This window comes from Lates calcarifer, linkage group LG23 (genome assembly GCF_001640805.2).
Source record: "Lates calcarifer isolate ASB-BC8 linkage group LG23, TLL_Latcal_v3, whole genome shotgun sequence".
Taxonomy (NCBI): domain Eukaryota; kingdom Metazoa; phylum Chordata; class Actinopteri; family Centropomidae; genus Lates; species Lates calcarifer.
This window is the reverse complement of record NC_066855.1, coordinates 16,811,014-16,830,707: the sequence shown is the minus strand read 5'-3', so window position 1 is coordinate 16,830,707 and position 19,694 is coordinate 16,811,014. Positions and strand designations below refer to the sequence as shown.

Here is a 19,694-nt window from a genome sequence, read left to right as displayed (position 1 = left end):
TTATTGATGCAGTAATAAATACAGGACTTCAATGCTGCATCTGGTAAAAGGGGGTATTACTTTAAACACTTACAGGTAGCTTAGGAATTTCCCAAAAGGATCAATAAACTTGTAACTCATAATAATGCATAATACTACCAAAGTTATCAAATGGTGGGGTAAAAAGTACAATTTCATAAACTGGGAGCATTCAAAGTACAAGTACCTCAAAGTTGTACTTAAGTACAGTACTAGAGCTAATGTACTTAGATATGTTCCACCATTGTCTATTTTAGACAAGTCCTCCAACCTAAATGACCAGTTATGCAGTCATTGCCTTCCACGAAGACCCATGAGGGCTCTGCAGAGGCTTAACAAGCTTAAGGATTGACAAATTTATGCAGATGGCTGGTATTAACAGTGCAGTGGACAGAATTAAATTGACAGTACTGACTATGATCTTTAAATCAGTGCACCAAATTCCTCCTCTACAGTTTATCTGACCAGACTGTTGAGGTGGACTCTACCTTGTTTGATTCAGTAAAGTCTATCTAATTATTCTTGAGAACATTTTCTGGTCTGGTATCTCAATGATTAAGGTTTGGTTAAGTTTGGCAACTAAAACTGATTTACTAAATGTGTTATATGTAAGTTTTTGTCATCGGTACTCAGCTGACATTAGCATTAACAGCTGTTTCCTTACCAAGAGTTTTAGCCATTGTTGCATTTACAAGACAAGAAGTTAGATTATGCCATATGGGCAGAGCTACTTCTTAATCTTCTAATGTTGGACTGAGGACTGGCTGGACACTGTAGTGACTCACAATCACAAAGTGGTTTTAAGAGACAGAATGGGCTGGGGCTAGCTGGTTGCCATGCGAACAGTAGAAGAAAAAACAGAAGCATGATAAGAGATAACATTGGTGTTGCTTTCCTCTGCTGGAGACAGCTCTTAGTGAGTAAAGGGATGTTTTATGGAGTTTTATGGAGAATTTGTAAAATTTGTTAGCCTGGTAAGCAAACCGCTGTTAATGCTAACATTTGCTATTTAGCAATAGCAAAAACTTACATATAGCACCTTTTAATGGTAATGAGTTTTAGTAGTTCTACAAAGCTCTTTATTCATGAGTGAGTCCCCATTGTTTGCCTCATGCATGCTCAGTTTCACATGCTGGTTCCATGAGTCATTGGCAGAACTTTAATTTAATTCTCATGATAAAAAAATTATAATCTCTAATTACCTCTATTTTTTCTTCTAATATGCAGTTTTTTTTTTTAATTTAGTTACTAGAATTAGTTAATGAGAAAATAGCAGAGATATGAAAAGATGCTCTGGATCTGGAACATCTGGATTCAGGGAATTAGTCACTTGTCCACTGGCTCATAGCCCAACTTTCCACTAAATTTCACTGAAATCTATCCAGTGTTTTGAATGAATCTGATGTGAATCTGAACTAAAAAACATAAGGCAGCCTCCTTTTAGATATGTAATAATGTGACTGTAGCATTGTCGATACTGAATACTGTTTTTATATTACTGCATCACCTTGAACCTGAGTTTGGATGGAAGGTAGTCATGGGCTTAGCTGTGAACTGTTTATTAATACATCATTATTGAGTTAGATCAGAAGGCAGGAGAGGTCAGACAGACCTGGTAAACCCAAACATGGGTGCACTGGGAGCATTGGCTGGAAGAGACTGTTCATCCAAAAACAAGCTTTACTTCAGTCCCACACAAACATAAAGTCCAAATGTGAAGTCAGGCTTTGTTTAAAAGCAGCTGTTGATCAAAAATTGGTGAGTGCCAACATGAAGGCATCGGGGGTGACATATATTTATACATACAGTAATATGCTGAAGGTTTGTGACATTATTTGGTGTATTGTATTGTTTAGGCAACCAGCCTTTGCAATATCACATGGACTTTAGACATTACAACAGACAGGGTTAGACCTCTAGAAAATCTATCACTAGATGACAAAAATGAGACTGGCCAGTGGGTCAGGTGGTGAATTTAGCTGGCTAATTAGCACTGAAGCTTCATAGAACAATTTGTTTGGCTATGGCTGTATCCACTTACCATGAAAACATTCTTTTCTTTTTTGCCACAAAACTACTGTCTCTCTAGTAAGCAGCTCTGTAGCATGGTCAATGTAGTAGTCTTTCCACAGGCCTGGTATAACTTGCATTAATCATGTTGTGTCAGTTATGCTGACCTGCGTTGCTGCAGTTCTGCTTATTAGCAGGGCCAACTGCAGGCAACCTAGAAAACGTCTCCTCACTCAAACTAAGCCATATTTTGCTCTAAACCAATGACTCAACATGTGTGGCTATGTTGATGACTAGAGAGGAAACTGCATTTTTTGATCAGTTCTATTGTAATTAGGGATGCACTGATACCAGCATCAGGTATCTGTCCGATACCCTGTTCCTGTACTCATACTCATATTCGAAAATTATGCTCTGCAAAGCTGTCAAGAGGAGCGACAAAAACGACTCCTTTCAACACAAGCAATCTGATAAAACATCTAAAAAAACAACATGACACCGAGTTCAAAGAGTTTGCTAACAGCGGGCTATATTTAAATCAAATATGTGGCAAGGCTGTTTGTTTAAAGCTACTGTACAGGAAAAGCAATGAAAAGCCACATGATTAATGATGATTTCCTTTATATCTTTATGTGGTATGTGTAGTGCACACATTATGGAGCTGCGGTTACACTACTAGATTTCTGTATTTCTTTCGCAAAAGTATTTGCACAATTTCTCTAGCTTATTGTATGGTCATTTATATAATGTATATAGTGTTGCTTTTTGAATTGATTTTTATTTACTGAATTATTTACTGTTTTTATATATCTTAGCCTGGTTCTGCATGTGCCACAGTAACATACACCCCCAGGAGTTTAACAAAGTTGTACCTTAAACTTTTTGAATTGAAAAGAAGTTGATACAACCCAACTCAAAAGTATAGGCACCCTAATCTACTGAGTCAGTACTAACTAACTCCCCCTTTGGCAAGATCGTCATCCTATAAAGAACAAGTCAATAGATACTTACTCGTGTTTTATTTTTGGGCAGCCTCTGGGGGTCATAGATGGAAACAACGGAGAAAGTTAGGTGGTGTAGTGTAAAGAGTCTGCATTAGGAGGAGGTTGAGGTTGATGGACTTAACACTGGACTTTGACACAGGAGTCTGTGTGAAACAGATTCAAAATTGTTTCTTTTATCCATAACTGCTCCACAACATTAACCTCGCGTTTATTATTGTACCCATGACGACAAAGGTCCTCTAACCTTAAGGAGGCATTCATTTAAACCCAGACCATTAACTTTTCCTAAACCTAACCAAACCATAACTGTTCCACAATCTTAACCCCGTGTTTATTATTGTTATCATGACTACAAAGACCCAGTGCACCTGCCACTGGTACACTCCTATGATTCCTGTCCAAGGGTAGGGACAAACGACCTATATGGTCGTTTAGGTTGGAGGACTTGTCTTTGGCAGATATCCCAGCGTGTAAACACTTTTTTTTCAGCAGCTCAGAGTGTTTCTGATTTTCATCCACTCTTCCTGCAGATCACCTCAAGTTCTGAGTAGTTTTCAGTGATGTTTGGGTTAGGGGGCTGGGAGGACTGTTCCAACAGCCTCAGCTTGTGTTTCTTTAAGTAGTTTATGGAGGAGTTTGAGGTCTGCTTTGGATCATTGTCCTGTTTTAGTAGCCAGCCTCTTTTTAGTTTCACTTTCTTGACTGACTGCGGGACATTTGCCTCTAGAATTTGCTGATATTCAAAGGAATCCATTCTTCTGTTTACTGTGCCACTGGCTGCCACACAAAGAATAATGTTAACACCCCTGTGCTTATCAGTTGGCAAAGGGATGCTTATACTGTTAGATGTGGAGCTGCAGTTATAAGAGATGTCATCAATGTAAAAAGCACCTTGTCATACTGTACTTACTCTATGGAAAACCATACTATAACAGCACAATAGGGGCTGTGTATGGGATGACTGACTAGCACAATAGGGGCTGTGTACGGGATGACTGACTGTAGTCTGTAACAGGGTCAGAAGCAGAGTGAACTTCAAACTCAAGCTGCCAAGTTAATTGAAGGACAGATCATGTAAAATCAACACTGTCATGATCTGGTACCTTAGAAGAGCCTGAATAACATCATACGCTTTGGACTTGATCTATTTTGGATTGATGATAAAAAGGATACATGTTTTTAACACGATTACACAGTTACAAAGCAGCGTCTGGTTACTTTTGTCTGTCTGGTTATTTTGACATCAAAGTGACTCTCCTGATCACTGCTTTTGTTCTCAGACAAGAACCATGATCCATCTCAGACAGATGCATGATTATTAGAGGAAGTGAAAATGTAAACCAGATATTTAAACGTCACTTTATTGAAATGGTTGACACTGGTATTGTCTTATAAGCAATATTGTTTTAATATTATAAAATCTGCTTAATGATACTGTAACAACAAAATTAAAAACACATTTGTTCAGTCTGTTGCAACAGATCCTCCCTCTCTTGAATTCATAAACTATTCAAGAATACAAAATATTATTTGTCCTTTATAAATGTGTAAGACAACAAATAGTCTTCATCACAGACATGTTCACCTATTTTTGTGAGACATGGTTTGATGAACTGGGTTTTGAATAACTTGACTTCTGGTAAATAAATAAATGTAATTCCACCACCACAAACATAAAGGAAACTTAACATTTTCCATGTGTTTCATATAAGCTTTGACTTTACTCATAATAAGGGACATTACTGTTGTCACCCCTATTACTTCTGGTTATTTACTATCAGCAGAGACTTCTCTACAGAGTTTACATTTAAACATCTAACCTGAGTGAATCACAGACATGAAGGATAAAACACAGACCATCTCAACTAATTAACATTCAACCTCTCAAGTTTGGTCGAATTGTATTTTCTTCTCACATCATTTCTTTACACACTTTATAAAGAATATAAAAACAGTTGACAAAGCAATGTCAACACAAGGTCCATTTACTTACTGTTCTGGAGATTTTTATTGTATCTTATGATTTTCCTCAGCAATTTGCCCAGCTGTCATGGAACTGTAGATGTTTGGATTTCCATTCTTCTGAGCATTTTGAGATTTGGTCTGAAGTATTGAGATTGAAAATTCACTTGGACCATGGAAACATCGGCTGACAAAACAATCTCACCAAGAGTTGCATGTAAAGTATAAGAACAAAAATGTTTACCTACTTAAATTCTGTATTATCACCTGACAATAACTTTAATCTGAAACCAGTAACTGTATAATAATGTGTAATGAGCCTCTGTACATTAGAGGTTTTATTTTCTATGTTATAGCTTTTAAAAGTTAAAAGTAACACTCACCTAACATATATATTATGTGAATCAAATACTCATCTCCTGTAGGCTTGAAAGGTGGCTGTAAAAAGTTAAAGTTGTCCAAGTTAGTAAAATACAGATTTATTATGCTCAGTAGTTAATGAATCTCTTATTGAATCTTTCATACCTACAACATTTCAGCACAGTAGAAACTCTGTGGTTTTGTTATGATGCTGAGTGACTAAAATATTTTAATTTCCCACCAAACAAACTACCTAAAAAGATGCGATAAGAGATTCAAAATTCTGTAATGTTTTTTAAATCACAGCTAAGGATCCTTTTAGTAGCCTACATGCAGCCTATGAATGGGCTCTATTCTTTCAAGACAGTTTTTTGGTTGAGTTTAACTTTAAACAAATTAAATGCTAAAAAAAATACACAGGCACTTTCAGTGTTCTTCCTGTAAATGAGAATCAATGGCATCCTTTATATTCCTTTCTTCCGTTTCTTTGATGAAAAGGAAAATTAGCATAATGTGCTTTGGAATGGCTGCTACAAACATCATGGCTCTTCATTATACCTCTGCACTTGAGAGGTCCTCTGGCAGAGTCAGAGTGTTTTGATATTTACCTTCTGCTTGAGACATTGAAACAGTTGGTTCAGATTGGCTGTCACTCACAAGTTCCACTGTTACTGTTGGAGGTTTCAAAAGTTTTTCTTCGTGATTTTGCCATTGTGACCTCGGAGAGGGCCGGGGGGAAGATCTGGGTGAAGGTCGCGGTGACTGTCGTGGGGAATGTCGAGGGGAGGGCCGCAGCTGCTTCTTATGTTCGTAGTCCTCAGCACTGATCTCAGGCACCAGCACTTTAGCAGTGTGATTAAACAAGGTGTAATCCACCCTGTAGAACCTCCTGCCAACCCTGATCACCTCCTGGAAGAGCTGACCCCAGAGGATTTCAGATGGAGTGTATGAGGTGCGGGTCTGATGAAGCATACCTGTGGAGTCATCCGTGTAGGTAAAAGAAACCACCAGTTCGAAGTCTGCTTTACGCAGATCTGTCAAACTCATCTTGTACAGTGGGCTGCCAGGTTCAATCCTGTGGAAGATGGTGGTGGGTGTGACCAGGATGATTTCCTTCTGCTGGAGGACCAGGTCTTCATAGGTCACATCCACTTTGCCTGTGGCATGCATCGTGGAGTGGACTATCTGAGCGCAAGCCGTCCCTTCCACCAGGTGGTGCCTGCGGAAGTCCCCGACTCTCCAGGAAAGACACAGGTAACCGTCGCGCAAATTGATGACAGCGCAGTTGCTGAAGCCCACCGTCTGTGCTCTCTTTCTGGCGGAGGCCATTTTGGCGACAACAATTCCAATGACAAAGGTATCGATGAAGCAGCTGATGACATCTTGTATAGTGACGATGATGATAGCAATCATGCAGTTCTCTGACATTCCTCTGAAGCCGTAGCCAATGGTGGTTTGAGTTTCGAGCGAGAAGAGGAAAGCAGCTGTGAAGCTGCGCACCTCGTACACACATGGGTCGTTAGTTTCGTCTTTGATGTCACCGTGAGCGAGAGCAATGACCCAGAAGAGGATGCCAAAGAAGAGCCAAGACAGAATGTAAGAGAGGGCAAAGATCAGGAACATCACCCTCCATCTGATCTCAACCAAGGTTGTGAAGATGTCTGTCACAAAGAGAAGCCACTCCTCGGGAACGTGACGGAACACAACGTTACAGTTGCCCTCTTTACGTACATAGCGATATTTCTTAGGTTGAGGTCCATTTTCAGTCTTCACACTGACGTCATCGGTGGGGCTCACAGATTTATATTGTTTATGCATTTTCCAGAGTCTGTGGGGAAGACAGTGAAGAATATTTAGCTACTAATTCATTATTCGTTAGAATATCATGATAAATAGATTTGAATAGATTTAAATAGACTGACGGATTATCAACACATTGATTTTTAGCCATTACGTTACAGCCATTGTGTAGATTCTTATGACTGTAGACAGAATTGCTTTCTGCCATTGCTTGACACTACGACTGAGGGGCATCTTAGTTTGAAATTTCAATTCTGCACATAGTGACTTTAACAAATGCAGTGTGTTGCAATGTGGACCAGCAAATAAACAGTTAACTAGGTCTGATGAAGGGAGAGGAACCATTGTAATGGAACCATGAAAATATTCTTGAGACCACTTTGAATAGCCAGATGTGGTTTTCAATCTTAGGTCCCAGATAACTCAGTTGGTATGGAGCAGTGCAATTAACTGCATTTACATGCATGCACCAACCCAGGTGTAAACCAGGCCCTGATCAGAGTCCCAGATCAACAGCTTTCTAACATTTGCCAATTTGGAGTGAGAGCTTTGCAGTTTGTTGCATTGTTGTTCCACTGACCCAAAACATTGTCTGAGAGAGGGTCATTAGAGTAATGCAGGTCATGACAGCAGGAGCAGGCAGACGACTCGGCCAATGAGAGCAAACAGCTACTGAAAGCTTTCTGATCTCTGACCCACATGAGAATGTAGAAGTCTGCATTTGCAGCACAAATCTGGCATAGAAATTCAAACTCTGTGGTGGCCATAATAATCATTTCATACAGTCTTTACTTTCATATACCTGAAGGCTAAGATTGCAGATGTGCTATTCTACACAAAGACACAAATTATGTCACAGAACAATATAGATATATTGACTTCAGTCAATGTGTTATTTACAGCTCTGTTTTATTGACTGTTTTACTGATTGACCATTGAGTGACCAAATCCTGATATATAAGAAAATATACGTACAGCAAACAATGCTGCCCCTTCTATAAAAATCACTCGGAAGACTCACAAAGGGCTTTTCCTGTTGCTCTGATACAGAAAACAGACATTCACCTAAACCAGTCTTGCCCATTTTCCTTCTTTTTTTCCAGCCACTATTATTGGCGGAAACAATTAACAGTAGAGTCTTCCATGTATCAAAAACATTGGCTGATCACTGGAAATCTCCAACCTCTTGCTCTCCCTGCTGTAGCATGTAATATAAATACACAATGAGCTGCACTTTGTTGACATCAAGAACAGAAAAAAATCAGCGACAAGGGGAAAAAAAGCTATTTTTTATTTGTTTTTTCCGTCATGGGTAATACTCGTAATTTCATTCACATGTTTTCTTTCATATTTTGTCTCCCATTCAGTTTTTTGTCTGTGCTTTGATGGCTTGCGAGGTCTATTTTTAAGATAGCAATCTGGGAATGTTTACCATGTATGATTCTCTTTTTCCTGTTGCTTTGTACTGTGTCAATACATTTAATCATAATGGGGCAGTTGCCTGGAGATACAAAACCCTTTGCAATGTTCCTCACTTGGGCTGCTACATTTTTTTCTGCTGCTGACTTGCCACTGATTTTTTTTCTTGTACAATAAACCAAGAACAGTTAAGAGTCTTTCTTAGACAGAGGCTGTAGTGTAATAAAAACATTAAAAGTTAATTTTCTACCATTTTATCAGTGTTGGACTTAAGCATTTGTTGATTAAAACAGCTGAAATTCTGTAAATGCGTCAAGCAGTGCAGGTCCAGAAGACAATTCCCACTAATTTTGCCTAGAAAAAAAATCTGTTTAGTGGCAGGCTGTTGTTGGGCCACAGTAGGATGTATTTTGCCCCAGTAACGTTAAACTCTCTGTAAACATAGAATAGTGTTTCCATGCAAAGGTTTGCTTCTGTCCAAAGCAATGGCCCAAGACCTTTTTTTTTCTGGGTGGAGGTCAAAGAACTGTCAGAGGGCCAATAAAGGAAGCGCCACAGGACTGAACTGGTCTAAGTTAGCAGGGGAAAAATGAATGTGGAAACTGGAATAGTGTCATGGTGCGATCACGGGCAAAGGAAGGATCAATCACAGCCAAACCACTGAGAGCATCCTCTACGCCCAAAACAAATGGGGTTTGAATCACCGCTATCTGACTGAGTGAACTGGGCTCCAGTCACAGACTCCACTTTCTCCTGGCTACAGCGAACGTCCCCACTGCCAGAGTATGGAACTCACTCCATGAGGTCATAGAAATAACGTCCTATTAGCTTCCCATAATCCCTTCCTAAATACCCTGATATGGACGAAAGGAGAAAAACGCAGCATCCTGCTGGAAAACCTAGAGACGCTGATTTACTGTAGCATTCATAGGTTATCAATCTGACATCAAATCTCCAGCTGCCACGCAGATATCATTTATTAGGGAAATATAAAGTGCAGTCATCTGTACATCTCAAAAAGTTGATATTGCGATTCAACTGTTTGCATTGTGCAAGTTGTTTAAATCAGTTATTTAAGCACTAGAGCTGCAAATATTAGTCAAATGACAGAAAATAATTAGGCAACTATTTTCATTGTCAATCAGCTGTTCAGAGGAATAATATGCAAGTCAGTTGCTGATTGTAAATGCATCATTTAAAGTTGTCCCTTCCTCCGTGACTCACTTTATACACCCATAACACCAACAGAGCAGGAGGAGAGAGACGACACAGCAATAAAACCTGATCGCTGCCAGTCCCGCCCTCACACCCTGCGTATTGCTAGTGGCTGGGACCTACCTGCTCAATACCCAAACATTACAGCCCAGAAACGTCCTGAACACAGCAAAATAAGAATACATTAAGAATAAAGGCACCGCCACACACCTCTAGTGGATCATAAGTGATGATTGAAAGGGATTATTTTTGCAGGACAATCCTGCATATTATACCTTTAAAGCAACAAATCTAAACAACTGCTGAACAACAGCGGCCTCTGCAGCCATGAGTGTTAATTCATTTGACAGATTATCACTCAAAAACGACGGATCTTAATTTACAGTGTAATGGCATTTTATTAACCAACTGATCGATTAATTATGTAGTAGACCACTAGGTCAGCTATGAAGATTTGAATATAAAAATATATAATATCTAGAATTAGTAGAGTATTGATATGAAACTGTTACATAATACTTATATGTAATAAAATGGTAAATTTAGTGTATCATATTGCACAATTCTGTGATAGAGCTACTGGTTATGCAGAGGTCCCACTGTGCACAGGGCTGTAATTTTCATCATCTTGTACTGCAGAGTCTGGATTAACAAGGCATGATGCAGATGACTGCTCAGGCATTTCTTGAAGACTTTGTTACTCTAACAAAGAAAGTGAAATAAATGATAAATAAAGTCTGAGCCCTTCAAGTACATTAACACAAGCAGAAAAGTTAAAGTAGGATACTCCCATCTTGTTTCATGTGGTTAGCTAATAAACTCAGCCTCAAAAGACACAATTAATCCACTATTAATTCTACATTTTTTAACGTGATGTAACTGTTGTCGGAGTGATTTTGACCATAATAGCATCTGGAGAATCGGGCCATGAAAAGACTTTTTAATCAGAACTGAATGTCTTTTAAATGGTTCAAGACACTGAGGAGGAATTTCCACCGCATGCAGTCTGCTTAATATACTGTATACTACTGTAACATATATTCTTTTGTTTTTCCAGGAAATAGTCATAACACTAAGCAAATATCCCAAGCATTAAAAAGCACCACTAATTAAGTCTTGTGCATTCTTACTGTATCATGTGGTTTTATGTACAGCAGTACATTTCAGACCCTGATGGTTCCCTGTGTTGTGCTGACCCACTAGGTTGAGCTGTTTTCTCCACATTCATTTGGAGCCTGAAACAAGCAGCTCTGTGTACAAAACAAGACATCACACAGAACAACCAAACCAAATCTAACCAAAACACACACTGACCTTTTCCACTGCACTCTCTATGAACAAAGCTATGATACTTTATATTTTTGAGGTTTGTGACATTTTGTTTGTACAGTAACATTAACAGTGCCCCTTTGTATTCTAAAGTTAGACTTAAGGTCTGTCATCCACTGCTGACAATGGGAATCAAGGGATGAACTCTGGAAACAACTTGGGCAATTGGCTTGTTTCCTCTCCTGCTTGGGGCACTTACAACTCCATTACATGCTCACTTACTGCAAATTGCATTGTGCCACCCATCTGTGGTTCACTGGAACAGAACTGTGTACACGGGTGGCTACTCGCCGCTCTGGCCTGAGGCTTTCTGCCACCTCTAATGACCTTCAAAACCTCAATGCTGCCAAATATTTCCATCTTAACGAGTCACCTAGCCCCACACTCGCCTATCAAGTGAACCTAGAAGCAAGTGTCAAATCTGTTGACATTGATCTGAGCTGGAAGTTCTCCAAATGCCCAGTGGGCTGAGTTCTTAACATGCAGTTTAAAGACCAAAGTGCTGAGACTTAAAGCATCAAGTCAGGAGGTTTTGTCTTACAGTTTAGCAGGTCTGTTCCTGAAGGTTAATGGTTTAACCAAACTTCAAAGTACCAAGTGAACCAGAGCACTGTCTGGTTTTGTTTTGCTTCATCAGAAATAGCTTAACGTTACTTTTTACAGAGGAAGCACTCAAAACCAGACGATGGATTTAACCTCTTTGTTGTGAATATCTGCTACAGATTCAGTGTGTCTGCCAGTTATGTCTATCAGTGTCTTCACTTCACTCTGTGTCTGCTCAGGGCTTATGTTTGGTGTTAGACTTGTGACACTGAATTTAAACAAGTCACTGGTTGGTCTTAAACTGTCTAACATCAGCAGTCAGTTTTTGATTTTTTCCCTTTGCGGCTTCTACTGTATGGTTTTTTTTGAGGACCAACATGACCTTCAGAGTCTCCAGTCTTACGTGATTCAGTGTTTAAAAGATCAATAGATGCATATTTATGAAACAGAGTCAGTCCTGTTGTGTCAGCAGTGATGCCACCTCACACATTCACATTCGTTTGTGTGACATTCCTCCTCTTTTTCTTTTTAATCAAATTATATAGAATATATTACTAATTCAGAGTATACATTGTGTCCAGTACGTGCAGTGGTAAGCTTAGTCCTTATTCACAGCTTTACATTTGTTCAGGTTTCCTTTTGAAACATGATCTCAGACATTACTTATCACCTTGACCACATCTTGTTTAGTTTTTTTTTCTTTTTTCCAGGCATTGTGTTAGTTCTCTAAATACTGTAGATCAGATTACCGATTGTTCTGCGTCCACCTCCTTTACTTGCCTGTTGCCTTCAGCTTAGTGTGACACTTTCAAACAACCAGCAATATCTAGTCTTATAGAGGAATATATGGTCAAGTGGCCTAAGAGCTTTATATTTAATTAACCAATGAACCAGCCAGATAACACTTTCCAGAGCATAAATTCTGAATATAATAAGCACCATTTTAGTATCTAAATGCAATTCATAATGTACACATGTGCAGAAAGCATTTTTATAAATTTAGTTTTCATATCATTTGACATTGGATTAAAAAAATGACTTTGAGATTTCTTTTCTTGAGATTTGCAAAGACATGACAAAAACAAGAGAGTTCCTACCTTCTCGTAAAAAGAAAATGGGATGCTGAGTTAGTTGCAGGACTGTCTGTACCTGGGTTGAAAGGCTCTCCAAGGGGCTGTACAGTAGCAACAACAGTCACCTGCTGGAATGAGCCGGCCCACTTGTCACTGCAAAAAACAAACATTAACACCTCCCTTCAACATCACATGGTGTCAAAGGTGAGTGTTTGTGTCTGAACGTCTATGTAGGTAAATGTGAATACACATATGTGTGTTGTGGGTATGTATACAGTATGTGCAGGTTTTTATTGGTTTATTGTTTATAATAGACACCTTTGTTTTAAGTAATGCACTCACTGGTTTATTTCGGTTGATACAGATCCATTAAAATGCCAGAATCAGCTCTGATACTGTCCCTTGGATTTGACTCAGGACATGTCTCAGAAGTGGCTGCTGAATTTTCTAGATGTTAGATGTAGATTTTATGCTGTGAGCTCCACAAATTAAATCCAATTCACCTTCATTGTATCAGGATGGAGGCAGAAATAACACACTGATATCTCAAAATTTTGATTCACTGGATTGCTATCAGTGTTGATACTGACCTCATTAAATAGTTTGGGTATCATTCAGACACACTGATCCACGTTAAATACTACTGAACAATTAGTCAATTGACATAAAAGTAATAATATGTAGTTTGATTATTTATGAATTGCTAAAAATTACTTGCTGCTAAATTGTGAAGATTTCTCTAATGTGATAGTGATGTGAATATATTTGGGTTGTGGATTGTTGCTCAGACAAAACAAACTATTTGAAGACATCAGCTTAAACTTTAAGATATTGTGAAGGACATATTTCACTATTTTCTGATACTTTTTGGACCAAATGGTTAATCACTAATTGATGATGAAAATAAGTATTGATTACAGCCCAAATAGTTACAGCCTTGTTTTACCTTTCGACATAATCCCATCTGTTATTCCCAAGGAGGATTTAACATGGAAAAAGGGGGAAAAAGAGACAGAGCATTAGTGCTGGATTAAAACTCATACTATTGGCCAGTATTCTGAGTTTAGGTCATAGTTTCTAAATTGGGGAGAAAAAGTGGGATTGGTCCATTCCTACCCAATGAAAAGATTTTAGAACAGGTGACATTGATTTACTTGACTTCATCTTTGGCTTTAGCAACAAAATACTTTGCTTTACCTGTGCATGACAAGTTAAAATATTTGCTGCAGTATAAAAATGTGATTTCCTCTATGCAGCCTCAGCTCATACACAACAGCCAGTTGCAAATTGGTGAACACTCTCCCTCCATTGTGCCTTGACTTGACTGAAAATCCCTTATTCCCAGCCTGGAACTCCTTAGAGGGCTCAACTCAAATATCTCTTCTTCTCACTTAATAACTGCTTTGCAACTGAACTCTCTATTCATTCTCTGGAGCAAAGAACTTAACTCAGGTTTCAAACATGAACATCTATTGACTGTCAGCCTGTGCTTGGTGTGGTGAGAGGACTCACAGGTCTTACATGTTGTGGTAACACTGGCTGTATTTCTTATGCATCTATAAACAGATCTGCGACTATGGAAATGGGAGACTGCATGTCAGGTCAACATGACTTTTCCATCCTGGTGGTGTTAATGTTTATTGTATGACTATTGTAAAGAAGACAGAACAAATGGTAACTGAACAGTATTATGTAAGGCTCTTATGTACCTTAACTACAGCAGATGAATGGATAAAGAGATGGGTACACGTGCAGCTTTGTTGCGGAACCACACTACTAGTGTGGCTAAAAACAGAGAGACATGTGGAGTGACTAAAATATAAAATCTGCCCTGAGGATTATGGCAGAGAGGAGGCCATGTTGTTACCTAAATCAAATGGGTTTATCTCACTGTCACACTTAGCTTTCATTGGTCTGAACTCACAGCTTTTCCTCTCGAGTGGCAAGTGAACAGCTGTTAATGTTAACATTGGCTAAAAACGTACATATTGCCCCTGTCATGCTAACATAAGCACACTAACATGCTGGTGCTTTAGGGTAGGTTTTACCTCTGGGGACCATAAATGCCTGTACCAATTTTCACAGCTATAGTTGTAGAATTACTCTACACCAAAGTAGTGATCTGAGCATTCATCAAAATCGGTCTCTTATAGCCGCATTGCTACGAAGTATGCGGCTAAATAGCAGCCATGTACTCAGACAGCTCTGACCACCAGGTATGTTTGAGCGTGTGAGATTTTGTGGGACACTGAGTCCTGAAACCTCTCCCTCCAGTGTTTTGCTGTGACAGTACTAAGTGCTCTTTGGCCTCTGCTGCAGGAAAACAAAGTAATGCAAGCTATTTGACACCTTTGTAAAATCTGCAGACTAAGAGGGCAAAGCATATGAAATGATTCAGTGGTTTTATTTTTCTAGTTGGAGCACAGTGGGGCGTCCTCACAGTAAATTCCTCTGGGTGTCTAAGAGTATGTCTGTGAAATAACGCCAGGTTTTATGTTTATGAACCTGACTGCATTTTTTAAAAGTGAACAAATTTTAGTGAGTGTATGTGTGTCCATGTGTCCATGTGTGTCTGTGTGCATGCAAATGTTTCATGTGCACACAGTTGGTGGGTTAATGGGGGTCTCAGCAAAAAGTGGACCCATAACAAATCACCTCATTTCCAGGAAAAAGAAATAATTTGTTCCCAATAAAAATGATCCACAAAAATACATGAGCACAATGTTGTACACAGAGCTCTGATCAAACGTTCAAACACAAAGCCAAGGCACAAAATTAAAGAGGCCAGAAAGATTTCAGGGTGTGAAATGCAGACACTGGCCGCTTTTTAAGCAGAGCTTCTTCCAAAATTTCAAGAAAAAAGGAAGACATTTTTAAATAACAAAAGATCAGCCAGGATTTTTGCTTGTACAGGCTTTTAACAGACAGACAAGTTGCATCATGGAAAAGGTGAACTGAGGTAGCGATCGTTTTCTATTGAAATGTTTTGTAAGTGAATCTTTATTTTTCTAGTGAGGCACAGCTGTCTTGACAAAATGTGCTTGAATTTGGCAAGCACTGTCAATGTAGAGCGTTAATGTGGTGATTCACTGTATGATTTAAGTGAAAAAAATTTGGGGAGTCAATTTCATATTATATGTTTGTTCATGACTCAAAAATCTGCTCCTGAAGTGTGACATGTTGACGTGGACGTTGTTCCTTTGATTCTTTCTGCTGTGATTTGAAAAAAAATACCCCAATCCATGTCTTAATTAAGGCCACATTCATGCTGAAAACCACACACAGTGTGACACTGTGTGCAACACTGATGTAGGCATGTTGCTACAGGTGCTAGTGAAAGAGATAGAATATGAACCTGGAAAATTAACTTTTAAGGCTGATCAGACACCATGATGCCATGCACAGTGGTTTAGACCAATTTTTTTCTGCTCTAAAGTTGGAAATACCAGCATTGATTTTCTCTTTCTGTCTTCATGGGAACAGAAGCATAGATTCACATTGACAGGTGTTCTGCTTAAATGTACTTGAATAACCAATCGTCAAATGACATTAGGTTGTGATGCAGTAGCTGTAGTCGCTGTAGCCCTTACATCTGCATATTGAACAGTAGACTCACTGAAATGAATTTAGAGCCTGTGTATGTTGATGCAGTGCTGTCATTGGTCTAAGTGCAAATGCCCAGAGAAGTCGCCCATCGCGAGTCATGAAAAACAGGTGTTTAGTATAAAATCATGTTGACAGTATCTGCTGATCATTGTTTTATACTTCCATTTAAACAAATTGTTTTGCTGTTCTAATGGCTGGTTTGACTGAGCCTGAAGATCTCAGGTTGTTTGAGCTGTTGTTTGGGCTCCAGCTTGAAACAATACAGTTTGTTACAGGTGATGCAGTTGGCAGCTCTGCTCAGTAGATGTTTTCCACAGTTTGTGGCATTTAGACTCTTTATTTTTTTAACAGTCTATAAATATCTAAATGTATGTACTGTATTATAGCTCAATTTTTCTTAGCTTTTGAAAAACCTGTGTAGTATGCATCTAAAATGCACATTGCTAATGTGTTCTGGGTTCTCTGCTGAATTGCCATCTGTACCCACATCTGTTAGCAGCCACTCTTTCCCTGTGTCCTTTTTGGATACCCTCTGCCATGCTGGGCTCCTGGGTGTCCACTCAGGAAGTCCTGGTGGTAAATCCGGACATATCCCAATCCCACATTTGTTTCCTATGTGTGCGTGAGCGTGTTTGTGTTTGCGTGTGTCTATGTCTCGGCCATCTGCACAGCGTGTGTGTATACTGTATGTGTGTGAACGATTGCATGCATGTAGTGTGTATGCCTGCATTAGTGAGTTTGTGTGGTTGGCATGAAATGATTCAGTGTATCTTCTCCTAAAAGGCAGAACAAGCAAACAAACAGCTTTGCAGTAGGAAGCTTGTCGGCTGTTTAACAGCTGCTGGAGTTTGGTTCACTGCAGTTCAGCTGCCTGATAATAGCTCTTAACAGAGCAGGGAACACTGTACTGTACATCCTGCCTCTTGTTTCACCTTGTATAGACTGACCTGACTTTCATGTTCACCACACTTCAGCACAGGAAGCAGCCTCTCCCCATAACTCCCCTCTGTCTGTGGTCAGTACAAAGGTGGGAAATAGCTAAAACATTTGTGAGGGAACTCTTAGAATTTTCTTAACCTGTGGACAAGCATCTGAAAGTAGTTGTTTTATGCCTTTTATTGCAGAGAAGACAGCAGAGACTTGACATGAATTGAAGGAAGAGAGAGATGGGGAAATAGGGATATTGTGATTACACGGTCAGTGTCGAAAAACACAGTTCAAGGGCCAGCAATTAGAATCAACCAGGAGCCACCGGAGTGAAGACACAGGCCCGCTTGTTTATTCCTTTTAATTCATTTAAGGATAAAACAGTTTTAGCAGTGTGTCTATGAGCAGATGTCATAATTCCCATCATGAGTTTTTGCTTACAGAGTTATAGTTACTTATTTATAAACTCATTTGGCAAAAAAGACTTGTAAACATGAATACAGAGTATGTTCTATGTTTCATTGAGAGACATGGAGATGTAATTACCAACACACAATAAACAGGATTTGCCTCATTTGTTAATGAAACTGTGAATCAGTTCTGGTCAATAGCCCAAATTATATTTGTTAGACTTCATTTCTTTGTTAGATTTCATGCTGTTCAAACAGCATCTCCTCGTGTCAGGGCAGTGGGATTTACATGAGCCTTGTATTGTTGTACATTGTATTGTACATTGTTCACTCAGTGAAGAATCATTATAACACAATGTTTTAGTCTGTTTGAATTCATTCAAATCCATAACATCAAGGGTTTTTTTAATCTATTTATTTGAGTGACCATGGTGTTTTGTTTGGCATTAGGTCATGGGGTACAAGACAATGTGATTTTTTTTTTTACAGATTTGGGAGTTACTCAATTGTCTCTGGAAAAAGATGAAGCACTGCTGATGCTACAAACACCATCCAATGTCTTTCCATTTCTTTATTTAAAGGATTTGATTAGTTCCATACTTTCTCTGTAGTTAGACACCCTGCTTTGTCTTGGTTCCCTTTATCCCCCACCATTTATCTAGGCAGCACAGAATTTACTCGTCTGTGTATGTCCACGTGTGTTCAGGCCGTCTTTAGATTACAGAAGATTTAGGTTAGCCCTTGTTACTCGACTGAATGGGAAACAGCTGAAATTTCAAAATGCTGTTGTTTAAATCTCAAGGCTCTTAGATACCAGCACACACACACACACACACACACACACACACACTCATGTACAGACCAAAAAAGCGCTAAAACGATCGAGAGGGAATTTCGGGCCCACTGCGCTGGCCGGAGATCCGTGAGGTTCCAGTAATTTCACTGTGTCTCCTGTTTCATTCAGAAGCAACTGTTATGTGTGAGTTTCATAAGCATTCTTATGTCACGGCTCATGAGGCTGTGATGTGACGCTAATCTAGCCCAGCACCACCAGGGGAAACGGCTACTTTATACTGGCTCTCAACCACACCGGACCATTTGGCTGAGCTTTGCCGGTTTCCATCTCCACTTTTTATTCTTCTCTTGCTGTTCTGGAGCTCCTTGTTGTCTCACTGATTTCTGTTGCTTTCAGTATTTCTTCATCAAACATAAGAAGAAATCATGTCATGGTAATCACAGGGTATGAGCTGGAGTAGAGCTGAAATGATGAGTGGATTTGTTGATTAACAGATTTTAATCAGATTTTATTTATATAGCCTGATATCACACAACAGAAATTTACCTCCAGGGGCTTTACAATCTGTCCAGCATATGACACCCTCTGTGCTTAGACCGTTGATTTGGGGGAAAAAAAAAAAAAAAAAAAAAGATCATAGAGGGAATTAGAATATGTCAAAAATAATTGTTGTGACCAGCAGTGTGTACAGTTCAACAGTGTTGTTTATGTCCCCCTTGAACAGAGCAGCCCCCCCCCCACTCCAAAAGATGATGCTGGCTGAAGCACTGTAATCGTCATTGCTCTGCAATTCATCATAGAATATGCAGTCTAAGCCTCATAATACAGCTATTATTGCTTTGAGGCATTAATTTGATCAAACAGACTCATAAAAGATTAAAATCTCTATTAACCTATTTGGTTTTAATCACAGATTAAATGGTTTGTAAACACCATTTTATGGTGCCATGCCTAGAGTTTGGATCTATAAAATTAAGATGTCTGAAACCGACAAAAAAACAATTTCCTTCATCTATTTGTGCTGTTTACTGGCTCTTCTACAGGCAGTGTAAACAGCCTCTTAGGTACCTCAATAAAAACAGGCCTGTTGTTTCTCAGCTCATACTATATTGTCAAGGAGGGCTGCAGTTGGAAGCAGGAGATGCTGCTACACTGTGTTGTGTCTTCACTGCTGACTTTGTTCTGATTCAGTGTTTCTTTTGCAAATGTATCCCTTCTCTTT

At 39.1% G+C, this 19,694-nt stretch overlaps 1 protein-coding gene across 2 annotated transcripts in view; it reads right to left on the bottom strand.

Annotated features, from left to right (window-relative positions):
• Positions 1–4,377: 4,377 nt before the first annotated feature.
• The window catches only part of kcnj16a (potassium inwardly rectifying channel subfamily J member 16a), a 29,849-nt gene continuing 14,532 nt past the window's right edge, over positions 4,378–19,694 (bottom strand). The window contains exons 3-4 of one of the 2 annotated variants that reach the window (XM_018666642.2): positions 12,758–12,886; positions 4,378–7,182 (exon numbers count right to left, since the gene is read on the bottom strand). In XM_018666642.2, coding sequence (XP_018522158.1) covers positions 5,907–7,172 — 1,266 coding nt within the window. In that variant the 5' untranslated portion in view covers positions 7,173–7,182; positions 12,758–12,886 and the 3' untranslated portion in view covers positions 4,378–5,906. The remainder of the gene's footprint in view (positions 7,183–12,757; positions 12,887–19,694) is intronic. The other variant, XM_018666648.2, reaches the window with a different exon arrangement.